At 45.5% G+C, this 17,789-nt stretch overlaps 2 protein-coding genes across 3 annotated transcripts; one reads left to right on the forward strand and one right to left on the reverse strand.

Moving 5' to 3' along the window:
* Positions 1 to 1,711: 1,711 nt before the first annotated feature.
* On the reverse strand, positions 1,712 to 11,031 carry ampd1. Of its 2 annotated transcripts, XM_034537311.1 has the most exons (16): positions 11,010 to 11,031; positions 8,659 to 8,667; positions 8,158 to 8,323; positions 7,860 to 8,016; positions 6,473 to 6,638; positions 6,164 to 6,383; positions 5,835 to 5,964; positions 5,080 to 5,274; positions 4,865 to 4,996; positions 4,577 to 4,740; positions 4,295 to 4,421; positions 3,233 to 3,396; positions 2,921 to 3,041; positions 2,272 to 2,445; positions 2,013 to 2,123; positions 1,712 to 1,867 (listed from the first exon to the last, which is right to left on the reverse strand). In XM_034537311.1, exons 1-16 carry the CDS (start codon positions 11,029 to 11,031, stop codon positions 1,712 to 1,714), a joined length of 2,214 nt encoding a protein of 737 aa, XP_034393202.1. The 2 variants fall into 2 exon arrangements, with proteins under 2 accessions (XP_034393202.1, XP_034393201.1); XM_034537310.1 differs by lacking the exon at positions 8,659 to 8,667 and having other exon boundaries at positions 10,983 to 11,031.
* A 4,574-nt stretch (positions 11,032 to 15,605) lies between these two features.
* Positions 15,606 to 17,130, forward strand: rassf11 (Ras association domain family member 11). Its single transcript, XM_034537470.1, has 2 exons — positions 15,606 to 15,734; positions 15,824 to 17,130. The coding sequence occupies exons 1-2, from the start codon at positions 15,632 to 15,634 to the stop codon at positions 17,128 to 17,130; spliced, it is 1,410 nt and encodes a 469-aa protein (XP_034393361.1). The 5' UTR covers positions 15,606 to 15,631.
* Positions 17,131 to 17,789: the final 659 nt, after the last annotated feature.

The following is a 17,789-nucleotide window of genomic DNA, read 5'->3' on the forward strand; positions in this document are numbered from 1 at the left end:
GATGAATTTACATCTCTCCATTGCACCTTATTAACTCTGCTTCCTCCCCGGAGTCGTTGTGACTTCACGTCTCATAGGGTCCATTGGACCTGGAGGTGTCTGATGCCTGGTGAGCCGGCCTCCCGCGTTGGCCCTGCTGATGCGCCCCCCCCCCCCCCCCCCCCCCCCTCCTCTCTACCTCCTTCTGTTTCATGGATTGGAGTTTCATTCATACATTGTCATATTCATGTAATGTGTTTATGTAACTTTGTAAATGCTGTTCATTCTGTACACATGACATCTATTGCTTCTGTCCATCTGGGGAGAGGGATCCTCCTCTGTTGCTCTCTTCAAGGTTTCTTCCCTTTTTTCCCTGTCAAAGGTTATTTTTAGGGAGTTTTTCCTGATCCGATGTGAGGTCAAAGGTCAGGGATGTCGTATGTGTACAGATTGTAAAGCCCTCTGAGGCAAATTTGTAATTTGTGAGATTGGGCTATACAAAATAAACTGAATTGAAAAAAAATTGAATTGAATTGAATTAACACTATTACTCACTCCACTCTGACCAACTGCCTCACTGACATTAAATCATGGATGCAAACCAATTTTCTCAAACTAAACTGTGATAAATCGGATATGATCATCATCGGCCCCAAATCTCTCACCAAAACCAGTCACAACTTCTGCCTCACCATCGACAACTCCACCCTGTCTCCCTCCCCACACATCCGCAACCTCTGAGTCATGTTTGACAGCAACATGAACATCACATCAAACAAATCACCAGAACTGCCTTCTTCCACCTAAAAAACATTGCCCGTCTCCGCCCATCACTCTCCTCATCTGCTGCTGAAACTTTAATCCACACCTTCATCACCTCTAGAATTGAGTATTGCAATAGTATTCTTTATGGCACATCTTCCAAAATCCTAAACAAACTCCAATACATCCAGAACTCTGCTGCTCGCCTGCTCACCCACTCCCGTTCCCGTGATCACATCACCCCTGTTCTCCAGAGCCTTCACTGGCTCCCCGTCCCACAACGGATCCAATACAAAATCCTTCTCCTCACTCACAAAGCCCTCCATAATCAGGCCCCCTCCTACCTCACGACCTGCTCCACCACCACACTCCATCCCGTCAGCTCCGCTCCTCTGATGCCGATCTCCTGTCCATCCCACTCAGGACCAAGCACCGGACGTGGGGTGACAGAGCCGTCTCCATATCTGCCCCCTCCCTCTGGAACTCTCTCCCCAAAACTCATCCGAGACTGCACTGATCTTTCCTCATTCAAATCGCAAATCAAAACCCACCTGTTCAGAACTGCTTTTAATGTGTGATTGTTTGCTCCATGTTTTTATTATTTTTGATTTATTAGGGTCCAAGCAACTGACAAAGTGCCTTTTTAGCTTTTGGGATGTTATAATTATGTTATGTAAAGTGTCTTTGAGTACCACGAAAAGTGCAATATAAATTAAATGTATTATTATTATTATTCCACACAAACGCACTTGTTATTTCACATTTTATTCCCTGACGTTCTGCCACATGATGTTTTAATCCACACGAAAGACACACACTGTGATGTACAAGTCTGCAAAAAGGTTTCTCCCCCCAAAAGAAGGGAACACCAGCGTGTTAGACGGCCGGTTTCGTTAAGATTCAATTGTTTGAAGACTTGCTGTGGAAAAAAAAACGTTGTTTATTTTTCTACCGAGTGGTATTTGAGAGTTCAATCAGACTTCACGCCCTCCTTGATGAGGTTGAGCTCGTAGCACAGGGTCTCGTAGCGATACGCCATGCGGATCTGGGCCACGTTGGTCTTGCGGATGTCGTTGCCCTCTGGGCCCTCCTTGAGGTAGTCCTTACCCAGGTAGTGGCTCTTCTCCTGGAGCGCAGAAGGAGACAAAATACAAGCAATGTTTTTTTGGTACGAGCACAAAATCGCCTGCTTTTAAATCCCTTTGGTTTAAGAGCAGTTTTCTTTTTTAAACAGCACCACGTTTAATGCGTGTCACCATGCGGCGCGTTACCTCATGAGACATGGCGCTCTGCAGAACACTGTTCCTGGAGATCTCACACATGTCGCAGGTGCTGAGCTTGAAGACCTGGGCCGCAATGGCGTACTCCTCCATCAGGGGTTCCTGTGGACGTAAAGGCAGAGATTTACGACTTTGATATTTTGGAACAAATAGGCACTTTATCCGTACAATCGGAGACACCAAAAACTCAAAACGCATTCGTCTGCAGACGCGTTGCGATGCTCGTCATACAGCGCCCGTGTGCTCGGACCTTGGTGTAGTGGAACTGCATGGGGTCGTCGGTGGACAGAGAGACCATCAGGCCTTTCTTGTGGAACTCCAGCAGCGGGTTCTTTGCGTATTCCAGGAACAGGCTGTTGTTGCTGAGAGGGGACATGGCGATGGGGATCTGGGTCAGGAAGTACAGGTACTGCAGCACAGGACTCTATGGGGGGGGGGGGGGGGGGGGGGGGCAGAGATTGATTGATATGATCAGGTTCAATCAACTCGTGAAATTCAGTTTGAGAGTGGGGTCTTTAAGCCTTTTAGTATACAGAAGAAAAATACGATGTATCCAGAACGGACATCTTTTGGTACTTTCAGATAAAACACATTATATCAAGAAACACTTTTAAAAAATGTGATTTAATGCCTCCAGAGTACTATTTTGTATGTTGGAGCAGAAATTGGAGAGGGAACTGGGGTGTAGAGGTTACAGACGATGTGTTGGAAGATTATTGGAACAAAACAATAAAGTCACTAGTAAGTCTATTTTTCACTCCTCCACGTGTGTGTGTGTGTGTGTGTGTGTGTGTGTGTGTGTGTGTGTGTGTGTGTGGTGTGTGTGCGTGCGTGTGTGTGTATGTTTGCGTGCTGGTGATTTGAAGTGCTGATTCACAGTCAGCGAGGAGAGGACCGACCTTCTTGAGGTTGAGGCCGTGGGAGATGTTGTCCGCGGTCATGAAGGCAGCCAGCAGATGGGTGATGGCGCCGGCCTCACCGCAGTGAGGCCTGAACGTGAACGTGTTCATGCCCCTCTCTCTGCAAAGCAGACGATAAACAAGTATTATACTATGTGTTCTCAGAGGAACCGGTTTTCCTCTTAGTAACAAGGGTGCACTCACTGGAGAGAAGAGGAGACTCTCGTTAAACACCGAGCAGAAAGCATAAAGGACGTCAGGAATCTGAATACGTTAAATGATCATTAGTGCGCTACTGTGTGCGTTACTGACCTGCGGAGCTGGTTGAGCACGGCGATGTTGGCGTACATGTAGTAGATGTAGTAGGTGTAGGAGGGGTTTTTGGCTATGTCCCACTCCTCTGGTTTGGGGCTCTTAGTGCAGAACATGTGACCACTGTGCTTGGACTCATCATCCACGCTGTCGAAACCTGTCATCTACACACCAGGGGGCAAAAGAGGTCAATTATACGGGCAACAGATACCAGTTGTTATCTTGTTGTGTCTGAGCTGATGAGTACTACTTATGAGTGAGTGTGTGTGTGTGTGTGTGTGAGCGTGTGTGAGTGAGTGAGATATTCAGTGAGTGAGAGTGAGTGAGTGAGTGTGTGAGTGATTGAGTGAGTGAGTGAGTGTGTGAGTGTGAGTGAGTGAGTGAGAGATTCAGTGAGTGAGAGTGAGTGAGTGAGTGAGTGTGTGAGTGTGAGTGAGTGAGTGAGAGATTCAGTGAGTGAGAGTGAGTGAGTGAGTGTGTGAGTGAGTGAGTGAGAGATTCAGTGAGTGAGAGTGAGTGAGTGAGTGTGTGAGTGAGTGAGTGAGAGATTCAGTGAGTGAGAGTGAGTGAGTGAGTGAGTGAGTGTGTGAGTGATTGAGTGAGTGAGTGAGTGTGTGTGTGAGTGAGTGAGTGAGAGATTCAGTGAGTGAGAGTGAGTGAGTGAGTGAGTGAGAGTGAGTGAGTGAGTGTGTGAGTGTGAGTGAGTGAGATATTCAGTGAGTGAAAGTGAGTGAGTGAGTGTGTGAGTGATTGAGTGAGTGAGTGAGTGTGTGAGAGTGAGTGAGTGAGTGAGAGAGTCAGTGAGTGTGAGTGAGTGAGTGAGTGAGAGAGTCAGTGAGTGTGAGTGAGTGAGTGATGTGGACCTCTGTGTCTGTCCACGGTTAATCTCCCGTTCCGCTGCATCTAACTGCATTATGTTTTGGGTGTCCATGGCTGCATGCTCAAAGGACCTCTCGTGGTTGAGGTGGCTCCTGCTTTCTCAAAACTCCTTTTAATACCAGTATTATACGGCCATTGCTCTTTCATTTGGGTTCGGGCTACTTGTGCCTTTGTCCGACTCACATGCTGGAGGAAGATGCTGAGATCTTGGTTGGACTGGGGGTCGATGGTGGCCTGGAACACGGGAAGGAAAATGTTCTCCAGCATCTTGCCAAAGTGGGGCACAAAGTCCTTGGCTCTGAAGATGTCGCTAAGGTAGAAGAGGGGCGAAGAAAACAACAATATTTTACACCTTTTTTGTTCAAGCTCACAGGGCATTAAAAATAGATTTCCTTGGCAAATTAGAAAAATGGTCACGGTTGTGCCAAACTGCATGAAAGTGAGAATCAAGACACGGAAACGTACTAGATCCTGGGGATTTGAATCATCCATTTGAGGTGCGGGGAGAAGACTCTGTGCTTGACGAACCAGCTGGAGAGCTTGCTCCACTCGTTGGGCTTGCAGCCGTAGATGGACAGGCGAGGCTCAGCATACTGGTACTTGGCGTCCTCCAGGTCATTGGCTACTTCCTGGTTTACACAAAGGTCAAACGGACAAAAAAAAGATGGATTATTTCATCTTATTTCATCTTTTCATTTGAAGAGCTGTTCTTCTGTGACAGTTCTTGTCCATTCTTTTCATGTAGACGCTGACCTTGATGATGGTGGCAAAGTACTCTCCACCGATGTGGTTCTCTGTCTTCATGTACAGGTCACGCAGCTCACTGGCTCCGACAGGGTTGTACTTGGCGTTGAACTTATCGAAACGCTGGAAGGTTTGTCTTCCCTTCAGAGAAACAACGAGAAAAGAAGCGCTTTAGATCACGGGAGGTCGACGCCGCCAAGGTTCCCGACAGGTGTGTGACGTACAGCGTGCACATCCAGGGAGTCCACGGTGAGGTCATAAGGGTGCAGGTGAAGGGACTCGAAGAGCTCCTTCATGGTGACCTCCTTCCCATTGAGTTTGTGCACGATGCGGTCGGAGTCCACGCGGTAAGACCTCTTGATGAAGCGCAGCAGGTGCTTCTGGTTCATGCAGGCGGCAGCGTGGATGTGGGTGTCCACCTGGAGAGGCAGGGAGACGATAAGATGAGTGGATTACTGAGGTCAGGGGGCTTCATGGGGTGTGTAATGACTCTGCTTGGTAACAAGAGGGAGCTAAAGACACACACACACACACACACACAAGGTGGATGGGCTACTATAGTGAGAACAACAGCAAACTAAGTGGGAAATATATCATTTTTAATCAAAATGTAAAGAATCTCCTCATTTATGTACATTTTTCAGTTTTTAAAAGACTTGAATTGCTGATTTCAAATCTTTCTGTATGGACTTAAAGTGTGTTTAGTGTGACACATAAACAGAAAGTCAATTTAAAGATTTTTAGATCAGTCAAAGCAGGATGAATGCAATGATTCCACTTTACTTTATAGTCCCACCTAATATAAAACCCAGACTTTGTGGGAACTTCACTAAGCACATGTATATTTGTTACATCCCGCCACGTTAATATGGAAAGAAGTATGAGTGTAAGGCTGATCCAAATTGAAGTTATTTCTCCTGCTTTTATGTTTTGAAGCTAAATTACAAGACGTGTGCATGCTTAACGTTTCCACGGCTACCTTCCTGCAGTTGTAGAAGTCCCTGTGGTTGTTCATCTTCAGCTCCTTCATCTCCTCCATCTCATTCAGCATCTCATGCACATCGAACTTGGACATGATGAACTTCAGACGGCGGTGAGTGTAAGTCTTGCTGCAGTAACAAATAGAGAAGCAGATTAACGCACAGGCTGCACGGTCAAATAAGTCTACAACACAATATGTCATTTTTAAAGACCTGACTCGTGCAGGAATTGGATGCTGGTTAAAATCTTGGAACAACCACAAAGATAACAGATATTTCAATTATAAAATTCAAAACAGAGCAATGGACCTAATCTCAAAGGACTCACGTGGGGCCCTGTGCGATGAGGGCGATGAGGAAGTTCATGTCGTCGATGAAGGTGTTGTAGTCGGGGCAGGGCAGGTCTTTGGGCTGAAGCTTGTCGGCGGCTGCAGCGTCCTTGTACACGTAGATGAGGCCGTCCTTCATGCGAGCGACATAGCCCAGATCCTTTGCCAGGTTCTTGGTGTCGAAGGGGTCTTCTCCGTTCTTCGGAGGCGCCGTGAAGACTGATGGACGGACGTAGACGCAAATGAATCCCCCCGGGGATACCCCAGTGGTACAGAAATCGTCTCACGCGAGCGGCTTCGCTCCTCACCTGGCTGCACCTGATCCTCGATCTTGAAGGTCTCCCCCTCGATCTCGCGCAGGTACTCGGAGGTCGTCCGCGGGTAGCGCTGGTAGGCCAGCCTCATGTACTTCTCCCTGATGGTCAAGGCGCGGTACAGACCCTTGCAGGACTGCTCAAAGTCGTCCATGGTCACCTGATGGGCAGATGTGTACAGATTTTACAGTTACGAATAGTCGCCTTACGATGTCAACATTTGAAGCAAGAAAACAAGACTTAATGCTAAATTGAACTAAAGATTTGTATTTATTTGATGGGAGGTGACGACTTGGTTGATACATTGATTTGAAAATACGAAGTATTCTGTGCAAAACATAGTGCCTATTTGGCAGTTTTTTTCCGACACGTGGGCACACCCGTGAGTTTTTGAGTAGGCTAAAGCAGAAACAACCATCAGGTCCTCCAAAGCGTTTCAATCCCTGTAAATGTCAAACCCACAGTCGTGAAACTTAACCTGCCGGTTCTCAGCTGAGCTCCATTCATGGGCTAGTGGGAGGGAGGCCGGGAGCCCGCTGTCCCACGGACACATATAGTCAGTGAAATTCTAAGTCTGCATCCATGTCAACTTGACCCTCTTGTCTAGGACCCTTTTGCAACATGCAGTAAATGAAGGCGTAGAGACCTAAACTGCTACTTCTATTAGACTGTAAAAGATCACACAGGACTGAAATAAACTAAGCTAAGCTAACTGGCTGCTGGCTGCAGTAGCCTTTTATTGAACGGATAGATGTGAACGTTTAATCAATCATTTAATCCGTGTATTTCAAAAAAAGTATTCCTTTAAGTCAAATTTCTTGTTCGATATTAAAGAATTATTATTGAATGAATGTTGAATGATTGTTCGCCTGACTGTTCATTAATCTGGCTAAAGGAAGTCTCTAAAGGTGGTGGTTAGCATATTAGCAAACAAAGTTATTACATGATAGAAACTTGTTTGTCAGTTTATACAGTCATAATTAAATGCACCCTATACATATAATAACTTTTTTCCTTTCCTTTAAGTCATGGGAACTTCGTCTTTTTTTTTTAAGTCGAACTAGCTCAAAAATGTTTACCAGCGTAGCACTGTAATATTTCTTCGGAAAATATGTACACACAACACAGCAACTGTTCCCTTGATGATCCATGTTTCATTTTCTTTTTTCCCCCCCCTTTTTTTTCAGGATGGACTAACTTCCGGGTTGGCCTAACAAAACACCACCCTGCAGCACTACATGAACTTGATGCTACTTATGATGAATTTCCATCAAGGTTTATTCTTCATAAGTCGAAAAAAGGTGGGTGTCCTAAGAATGTGAAGGCAAACCAAGTGCTTCACCGGTGAATTGGAATGGGATGACATGAAAATGGACAGTACCCCAGAGGCGTAGTCCCCGATGATGGCCACTCTCTGGAAGTCCGGCACTTCCAGGTAGGTGGGCGTGTCCACCTCCACTGACACTACAGAGGAAGCAGCAGGCATGTGGGTAGCGGCCGCAGGCACGTTCATGGTCCGGCAGCGCTGGTGTCTCTTGCTGTGGATAAGGAGTGAGGTTTGCTGGTTGGCCATTAAGACGAAATGCAAATGTGAACAACCTCAGAATATCGTATATTTCGACACCCTTTAGTTGCGCCACAAGCGCAAACTGACAAAACACAAAATCCCCCTGCCTCACCGTTTCTCAACATCGTCATCGGTGTGTAGATGGTGGGCCATCTCCTGGTGCATGATGGGACAGTCGTCAGCCACATCAAACAGAGAGATCTCATCGCGGATGTCCTCTGCTTTGGTCTCGGACGCAAAGACCTGCTCCGCGAAGGCCCGCATGTTATCATCAGTCTCTGTGAGGCACGGCGAAAGGTTCCGTCCGTTAACGCCCGGAGATGCGTTCTGCTCACGTCACACCATGCACACAGCAAACAGACCTTCTCCACCACCACTCCACGCGGCGTGAACATGACCGCACAATGATGTGCATTAGTGAGGAATGAACGGCGCACAGGACCTCTTACATCCATGACGTCAAAAGGCACGTACATTACCCAACAATGATGCTTTTGCAGACCTCGGCGCATGCGTTCTGCACCAGAAAAATGGACTCAGCCACTACAAGTCTGCAACTCTGACCTCCAGTTTGCTCCCATGCACATGGAGGAGTGACGAAGCACCGGCACACTCTGTGGGGCTCGTCTCGCTCGAACACAAAATGTGAAAGACTTTTAAAAAAAAAAAATGTATGTATGTTGTTGTTTTTTAACTCCAGACCCAGTTTTTCTATCATCTCTCACTGTATACGGAGCTTGTTGTAAGTGAATGTAAGTGAGGGGATTTTGATCAGGATTTATGGTGAGGAAATGACATGAAAAGAGGGCCACTTGAGTGCTTGTTGGGTTCTCCAACAAGCACTCAAGTCTCATAAGCAACTCAACGACAATCACACAGCATGAGTGGCATTACTTGATGCCCAACCACTCTGTAGATCACAACTATACTTCTGGCATGCACTTTCTAGCCAAGAGCCACAAGACGTTCGACTGTAAGACAGGACAGGACTGGAGATGTTCTCCAGTATGGCACAAAAGAAAAAGGGTTCTACGTCTCACCCTCCATACTTACTCTGTTGACCTGATTGTAGAACCAACCCGGAGCAAAACCACCCAAGAAAGAGAGCGTTAGAAAAGCATTGCTTAGAAATGTACAAACCAAAACAATTACTGTGTTTCACAGGATAAGAGTAACAAAAGGTTGCCGTAGTGATGAATACGTAAGATTTCAGGCACATAGACTTAATATGTATCAGTTATAACCAAAATATAGATATGTATGCATACATGCAATAGTAAATGCTGAGGATATGAGCGACGTAATGAGACATTGGAGAAGTGGGATTAGGGTAACGTACAGTTTGAGGGTGAATACTGGAGAGGACACAAAGATGCTTTTCACGTTGTCTCCCTGGCATTGCGTCGACGGGTCAAACAAGTCCGAAAGGTCAATTGAGTCTTGTTTGTGCGCCGCTTTGCGAACCGACAAGCATTCCCAAGGGGGAGTAGTCTCTGAGCTACCTGGGAGCAGTCATTTATTGATAAAACTGTTCACATTCACAGAGGTTTTCTTTGGTGCCGCTCTGTTTGCAAAGCCTCGAATTTAAATGCATCACGATGAACCGGAGACCGATGTTGAATGTGAACAATAGATGAATAAATGGTGTTTCCATTTCCACTGTACGACATTGTTTTCCATTTCATATGGAACAGACGTTTCATTTCCCAAGATCCATTGTTGTTTTTTTGTTGGCTTCGGAGAAATATTTTGTGACGATACGACCGTCTCACATCCATACAGTAAACCATGCATTTTCCCTCTGCTGAGTAAGCAAAAAGTTAGAAAATAAAAAGGGAAACAAAATAAGTGTGGTTATGAAGTAAGTGGGACTATAGCTTTAATAGAAAATAGTCTACAGTTAGTTATGTTGATTATCTCCGTCGCTGAGTTTTGTGTGATTTTGGTAAACTGTCCCTTTTAAGATGAACTAGATCCGTTTCATCGTTCATCAGATCGTAAAACCGGTGTGAAATCCCAGCCGTCACGTCAGATTATGCATATTATCATTCCAACCACCAAGCTCTTCAGACCACCGATGGTTCGGCCATTGCCTTTCTTCTTTTTTTTTCTTTGAAAAACTCTAAACGGCATCGTACTTGCCCCATGCCCAGAGCCTGCTGGAGGTAAGCCTATTACTAATTAGCAGCTATTACAGCACCATTTTATATAGTCGTAAGGAAGTTATGAAAGAGATTGTCATACCAGGGATGAACTACAATAAGGAACACTGAGGAGGAAACTAAAATCTGAAGCGCAATAGGAATGACCTGATCCCCTGTCACAATGGACCTCGGAGAATCTGCTGGAAAATTACATCCATAAAACAACCTCTCTTGACATTTTCATAGATGTCACTCACTACACTCTGCTCTTATATACAACCATGGGGTTTCATGATATGAATTTTAAATAGTTTGCAATTGAGCTCAAGAAAGGTATTTCGACGTTGGAATCGCACAAATCACAAAAGGTGAAAATGCTTTTTTTTATTTTCACCTTGTGATGACTATTTATTAGTCAATATGGACTTCATATTGTAACTATATCTATTTTAACCCCAATGAACCTGTCATTAAAGCTGTCAGTGCCATCTGTTAGTGTGACAATGTAACCCTGTAATGTGCATTCAAGGACCATTTGCAAAGTCTTTGGAGTCCTCGCGTCCATTCTTTCCATACACCTCAACGATTAGACACAAGGGTGGCGTTTTGACAGAAAGGTCACGTTTTATTTTTCTTGTGTTGGCCAAAAACACTTCATGGAAAAGCGTAGCAAAAATGAAAAATGATTGCACTTTATAGGTGAAGGCTCCCCCAGTTTGTTTTTACTGTCATGTGTCAACGTGAAGTGTTGAAAACGCTATCCAAACGCGACAGATGAATGTGCATGTTCGACCCCCAGAGTCATTCTGCCCATACTCACCTGGCACTAAGACTTTCGGCATGGTGACGCTCTCCCGGTGCAACGCTTCCTGAGGACTAGTGAAGGTGGGTCAGCCACTGGACCACTGGAGAAGGGAAGTGTGAAGCCCTGGACTCAGTCTGTGCAATATCAAGCTCTGCCCCTCACGTGTAGCCTGCCATCTGCCATGCCCACACAGGACAGGGGGGGGGGGACTCATATGTGTCCAACTCTATTTTAGGTTGTGCATGTGCACTCAGGACTCCCTGACAGGGCAAAGTGTGGAGACAAAGAGCCGGGTACGCGGGGGAACTTGTATTATATAACAGCCTGCATGTGTGGGGTGCAAAGTGGCTTTGCACATGTTGGGGTTGTTATGCTCGTGTGCTGACACACCTTTCTATCCACTGAAAATGCTAAAAAGTTGACAAGTGTTACAGTTGGGTAAAAACTTTTACGTTTTCAGGAAATAAGAAAGAAAAGTTTTGAAATTGATGATCTTTTGAGGAAGCACAAGTGGAATGAGTTATAACCTCACTTTGAATACAATCCCATAATTACACATGGGATCCTTGCACCTCACGTTAGTGATTTACTGAGGTCCGAGTGGTGTTATATTGTTGTTACTCTCCAATAACCTAAAATAAGAAGGGGAACATATCCTTTAGAATACTATTGAGTTCGTCTTTTGACACATTTCTTGACTAGTGGAGGAAAATCGAGGCTTATTTTAAGGTTCTTACTCAAGTGCATTTTTTTTCAGCAAAGATAAGATTGGAAGATCTGTAGCATTAATGTGTGGCAGATTTAATTTTGTTTGGCCTTACAGACCAGAGAGAGACACTGTTTTACTATCTAGTTCCTTGAGCTACATGCTAACGTCAGCATGCTAACATGCTGCTGGTGGTTCTAATGCTCCATCTGAGTTTAGCCTGTTAGCATGCTAGCGTTTGCTTATTAGCACTAAACACAAATTGTCATTTATGCAGGTATTCAGTCGTCATTTAAATTGCTGTCAAACATTTTGAAAGTCATTTTGACTGCTTTGAGCTCCCCAAACAATATTCCATTTAACTCATTGTATCATGAAGCACAATGGCGTCTCTAACGTCTTTAGTCATTTTGGGTTGTTGATGTCATCAGACTTTGCTATTCCCAAGTCACCCTTCTGCTTCTCTGTGCAGTTGGAACACACTTAACTAGCCATCTATTTTTAGGGAATGTGATCCTAAATGTCAACGTTCCTCTCAGGGGTCAACAAGCAAAGGAGATCAAGTTAATCATGGCAGTCAGTTGAGCCAATAGACATAAAAACAAATGCATTTTGTAAATGATGTTTTTCAGTCAAATACATTCCAGAAGCATACAAGGAATTTCTCTTCCGTGGTCTAGAGAGATCTGGTTGCTTCTCGCCATTAACATTAGAGATTATCAGCAGCTGGACGTGTGGTTCACAGGAGGGCGCAGGGAGTCCAAGTTTCCCCGTCTCATATTACATTACATTACATTACATGTCATTTAGCTGACGCTTTTATCCAAAGCGACTTACAATAAGTGCATTAAACCATGAGTCCAAACTCAGAACAACAAGAATCAAGCAAGTACAATTTCTTCAATAACATTAAACTACAGAGTACTATCAGTAAGAGCCATTTAAGTGCTACTAAAGTGTTAAACTACGGAGTACTATCCGTAAGTGCCATTTAAGTGCTACTAAAGTGTTAAACTACAAAGTGCTATCGGTAAGGGACATTTAAGTGCTACCAAAGTGCTACTACGGCTCCACCTTCCCTATTCAAGGTATAGTCGAAAAAGATGTGTTTTTAGTTTGCGACGGAAGATGTAGAGACTTTCTGCTGTCCTGATGTCAATGGGGAGCTCGTTCCACCAATGAGGAGCCAGCACAGCAAACAGTCGTGATTTTGTTGAGTGATTAGCTCGAAGTGAAGGAGCTACAAGCAGATTGGCAGAAGCCGAGCGAAGTGAACGGGCTGGGGTGTACGGCCTTCTGAGTGAGAAGGGGTCGTATTCTCCTGATGTTGTACAGCATGTACCTACAGGAGCGTGTTATTGTTGTAATGTTGGCAGTCAGGGAGAGTTGACTGTCAAGCGTCACTCCGAGGTTCCTGGCAGTCGGAGTCGGAGCCAACACTGAGTTGTTGAAGTTAATAGTTAGGTCGTGGGTGGGCGAGCCTTTTCCTGGAAGGAGAAGTTCAGTCTTTTCCGGGTTAATTTTCAGGTGGTGAGCGGACATCTGATATTACTCCTATCATCCTCACCCGGGCTGCCAGACACTACCAAATTACAACAGGTGCTCCGCTGTCCAGCTCATAGGTCTGGTTGGCCGTGCATGCAATTTCCTGAGGCCTTCACCTCTCTAATTAATTCAAAACGTCATACGATAAGCAAAGACAAGCAGCAAAACATGCTGTGAACACCAGAATGGAATGAATGCAAAAAATAATCACCTCTATTTATATATATATATATATATATATATATATATATATATATATATATATATATATATATATATATCTCCAATATGGACTTAAACTTGGTGTCTCATGACAATGTTTGGTTGGGTATTGAATATTACTGGTGTCAGGTAAAGTGGTGAATACAGATCCTCCCAGCATGTGGGACGACATCTGAAACCTGTGCTCCTCCAACAGCCACGCAGAGACTCCTTGCATGAAAACGAGGATCACTGCACCATTACAGACGCATAACTGCACTGCGTTGTCTACCATTGTGACCTGCAGAGTTCAGTACGTCTAACATCGTTTGTCATTTGATTATGTGGTCATTGAAAAGCACAAAAAACAGACGAAACTAGAAAGATGCACTCGGTCTCTGCCAGGTGTGTTTGAGTTTCCACTGCTACATTACATAAGAGACAACAAACTACAGAGAGGTACTGCACTGAGTGTACTGGCAGTTCTGTCAACGGTTAGCCAAACGGATCGAACTGAACAATAAAAGGTAGCCATGGACTAACAACCAGTGATGTACTCAACCAAAAGGCAGCAAGGCGTTGTAAAACACACTTTATTCAAACTCCAAAATAAGCAGCGATGCATACAAGCAATAAACTGGGATGGGTACTTCTATTAGCTGTTAGCTAAAAACTCTTAGCAGATTAGCATTGTAGCAGATTAGGGGTCGGAAATGCACTCAGATGTGTCCTCAGAGGCCCCTACCGGTAAAGAGTAGTGAGTGATGAGTCAATGGCAGTATAATAGCTAATAAAAAGGGTTTTGAAAAAGTGCGAGTCACCGCAACCACGAGAGGTTGTCGAGCATGCAGCCATAACTGGCCGGCCCAAAATATTATGCACTTTACAGAAGCAGAACGCGAGATGAGCCGTGGACGGACACAGAGGTGCACACTCACTACTCACGCACACACCTTTGTTGGCGTGGTGAGAATCTAGCTGGTTAACTGCCTTTTTAAAGACATGTAAAAGCTTCAAAATTCACGAGTAGAGTATTTCATGACGTATTACATACTGTAGATTTAAAAAAAACATTAAATTCACTTTAGTTTACAGATCCTATTTCAGGCTTCTAACGCCAAAACCGATCAACTTTGAGAAGAGGGAACCGGAAGTGCAAAAATGCTCACTTATTCCTGGGTTTTTAGGACTCATTCATTCCGGCAGCACTCTATGGCAGTGAGCACAGGAGGAGCGAGTATGTGCTCGATTGCAATGTTCACCGGATTCACAGTCTACAAGTTCAGCGTGTTTACATGTTCTGTCTGGATTGTAATCACCCTTCCTGTTTGAAAGATAGAGGAACGCCCAGATCCAAAAGCGGCACAACACTGGAGAATGCACGTATAGAGGACCGTTGGCTTTCAGGGACGGCAAGTTTCATAATAAGGCACTTAAGAGTTACAGCAGCAACTTCACATTTTAGAATCTCATAATAGTTTTTTTTTTTTTTTTAAAAGAATACAGTTTGTTGATTGGGCTTAAGTTACCTATAAATAAATGGTGGCAGTATAGTGATGATGTATTGTGTGTGTGCGTGGAGTCACACAGATCAATTATATTTACAGCAAAACCGTGTAACCTTTAAACAATAAATAGAAATAGAATATGAAACAGAAGAAAACTCAAGTGGTGAGTTACGCGACACCGGGGATTTACTTCATACACCTTCACACTATGCCATGTTATGAGAGAAGAATAAGAAAAAATAAGCCTTTCCATGTGATAGAGACACAGTGTAATTCAATGTTGCTGTGTTCTTTCAACCAAAAATGAAAACGATGCAAGATGGGTGGGATCACAAGCCGTCCCCCAGTGGTAGGTGACTTCATGAATTCTAATTGCTCTTAATTGCTCAAGAGTTCCTCCCGACCAGACGGTTCCCCCAGAGCAGAGAGGTCCATGCATCTGTACTACACACGGGACAACACAAAAGAAAGGTTGGTGCTTTTAATATGTTTCTTTTAAATCCATTATTAAGTCTATTATCAAAAAAATGCTTTAAAGTGCCTTCAAGCACGATTACCGCATGACCGATAACAGAGAATGTTATGGGGGGGGGGGTGGGGGCGGGGGTCCTATCGCTGCCTCCTTCCTCCCCCTAACACAGTACACGTCAACGTCCTCAAATAACAGATTGGGCACAATGGAAGTGAAGGTGTTGGTGGACGGACTCCCACGCGTGGTTTGTGGCGTTACAGAGGAAACAACATGTCAAGACGCAGTCATCGCGCTGGCTCAAGCCCTGGGTATGTATCATGTATATCTGCCGGTCTTTGTGGTGAAACCATTTATGTTCTGGCACGCTGACAGCTAACAGTGTGGTCCTTCTCTCCAGGGCGGCCCGGGCGCTACACGTTACAGGAGAAATTCAAAGACTTTGAGCGGTGCATGGCCCCCGGCGAATGCCTCCTGGAGACTCTGGAGAAATACGGCGAGCAGGCGAGGGATGTCCGGCTCACGCTGCTCCACAACGGGCCCTCGGCCCGGGATGACATGAGCAGGGCGAAAGTGGGACGATACCAGCCCTGCCCACCACTGAGGAGAAAGGACGCGGGCACCAGAACGCGGCGGGGCAGCGCCTCTTTGGGATTGCATCGTCAAAGCTTGCCACCGCTATCCTGTTCAGGGCAAGAGGCCGAGCGGCAAAAAAAAGAGGACCTGAAAGGGCCGAAGAGAAAGTCTCTGACGCTCATGGAGGAGGCCTGGGAATGGCTGGAGAGCCTGGGGAAGGGGAAGGTCTACAGCACTGCCCGTGACAAGGAAAGCAGTAAGAGGACTGATAAAAGGAACCGCAGCTCTCTGGGCGTTTCTCTCACCGTTGACGAAGGTAACTCAGGTCGAAGCAGTAGAAGCAAGGTCAGGGGTCAGAAAGGTCTCAAGTCAGACTTGGATCATCAAACGTCCTGCTGCATGGGAGGTCAGACGAGGGGGAAGGAAAGCAAACGCTCGGAGGGGGATTTGTCCGGTTCAAGCGATGCTGCAACGATAGACGAGAAAAACGGTCTGAGAGAAACCGTAATGCGCCAACTCAGCCGTCTGCAGGACTTGGCGGTCCAGATCGCGAACACGGAGCGGCTGGTTTTGGAGCTGGAGGACAAACAGGGGGTTCGAAAGGCCGAGCGGGAAGCCCGGCAGAGGGCTGTTGAAGAGGAGACGGAACAGATCCACTTTTGGGAGAACGAATTGAAGGCAGAGGAAGGTTACGAGAAAGATTTACAGCGCCAGTTCCTCGAGATGAGGGAGAACGCCGCCGGGTGCAAGGCCAAGCTGGAGGACTACCGGCGCAAAATGCAGGGGCTTGATTTCTTCACCGCCCAACAAGATTCGGAAGGCGGCGCAAGTGCTGCCGCGGAGACTTCCGCCGTCCCGTCGTCCGAGGACCTAAATCGGCAACGATCCGATCCAGATGGGGACGGCAGGAAGTTCCCGCCCAGAGAGGACTTGAACCCTCCTCACGCTCGAGTTCCTCCCAGCCAGATAAAGGAGCGGCGGCCCACGGGGCCCACCGAGCTCAGGGAGTGGTGGACGCGCTGGGCTCAAGCCCAAATCCCACCATTGCAGAGCCAGAAGGCGGCGATTCACCGCTCGGAGCTCACCATCTATCTGGGTGGTGGCACCAAGTCCCAAACACTAAGTCAGTAAATAGAAGCACGCCATTTGTACGCTGTAGCATTTGTAACAGTTGGCAGTTTATTGTTTAACGTATAGTAGAAGAGCTCCCCTGTGAGTCCAACAGGAAGTGCTTCTATAAAACAAATGTGTTTAAAAAAAGCTTTGACTTTTTTGGTGTACAGCATTTTTTAAATAGATAGAAAATGAAAGAAGATTCAAACTATAAATTAAATTCCATCTGCAGGTAGAGGAGTTTCCGACCACTGCACCTCGAGTTCTGAATTATGGAATACATCGTAGCCTACATGCTACGCTGTTGCCGAGAGGGAAACCCAAAGCTTTAAGATCTCATCTGTACATTCTGCCTAAAAAAAAGAAAAGAAAAAACTGTCTTCGATCACAGTTCCATTAAAAAATTAAATAAATGTTGCGTTGAAGAAATAATGGATTGGACGATGCATTTTACAGTTCTCTGTAACTCAAATACATAGAACTGTTCGCCTGGTGTAAGTCCAGAGGGGTGATGTACTGAAAGCTGACACTGGGCTACATCTGATTGGTCATCTGCTGAGAAGCCCCCTGTGTGATGTCACTGAAGCGCTCTGCATATGCACCGTTGACTTTTTGGAACAATCCCATAAAAAAATATTTATTTATGGGTTCATTTCTTGCTCATAAGTGAACACTGG

Source organism: Cyclopterus lumpus, chromosome 7 (genome assembly GCF_009769545.1).
Source record: "Cyclopterus lumpus isolate fCycLum1 chromosome 7, fCycLum1.pri, whole genome shotgun sequence".
NCBI classification, from domain to species: domain Eukaryota; kingdom Metazoa; phylum Chordata; class Actinopteri; order Perciformes; family Cyclopteridae; genus Cyclopterus; species Cyclopterus lumpus.

Coding starts and splice junctions, on each gene's coding strand:
- rassf11 (XM_034537470.1), top strand. CDS start 15,632: ATGGAAGTGAAGGTGTTGGTGGACGGACTCCCACGCGTGGTTTGTGGC. Junction 15,735..15,823: donor CGCGCTGGCTCAAGCCCTGG/GTATGTATCATG, acceptor CCTTCTCTCCAG/GGCGGCCCGGGCGCTACACG.
- ampd1 (XM_034537310.1), bottom strand. CDS start 11,031: ATGCCGAAAGTCTTAGTGCCAGGTGAGTATGGGCAGAATGACTCTGGG. Junction 8,324..10,982: donor TGGGCAGAATGACTCTGGGG/GTCGAACATGCA, acceptor CGTGCCTCACAG/AGACTGATGATAACATGCGG. Junction 4,997..5,079: donor ACTCCCTGGATGTGCACGCT/GTACGTCACACA, acceptor GTTTCTCTGAAG/GGAAGACAAACCTTCCAGCG.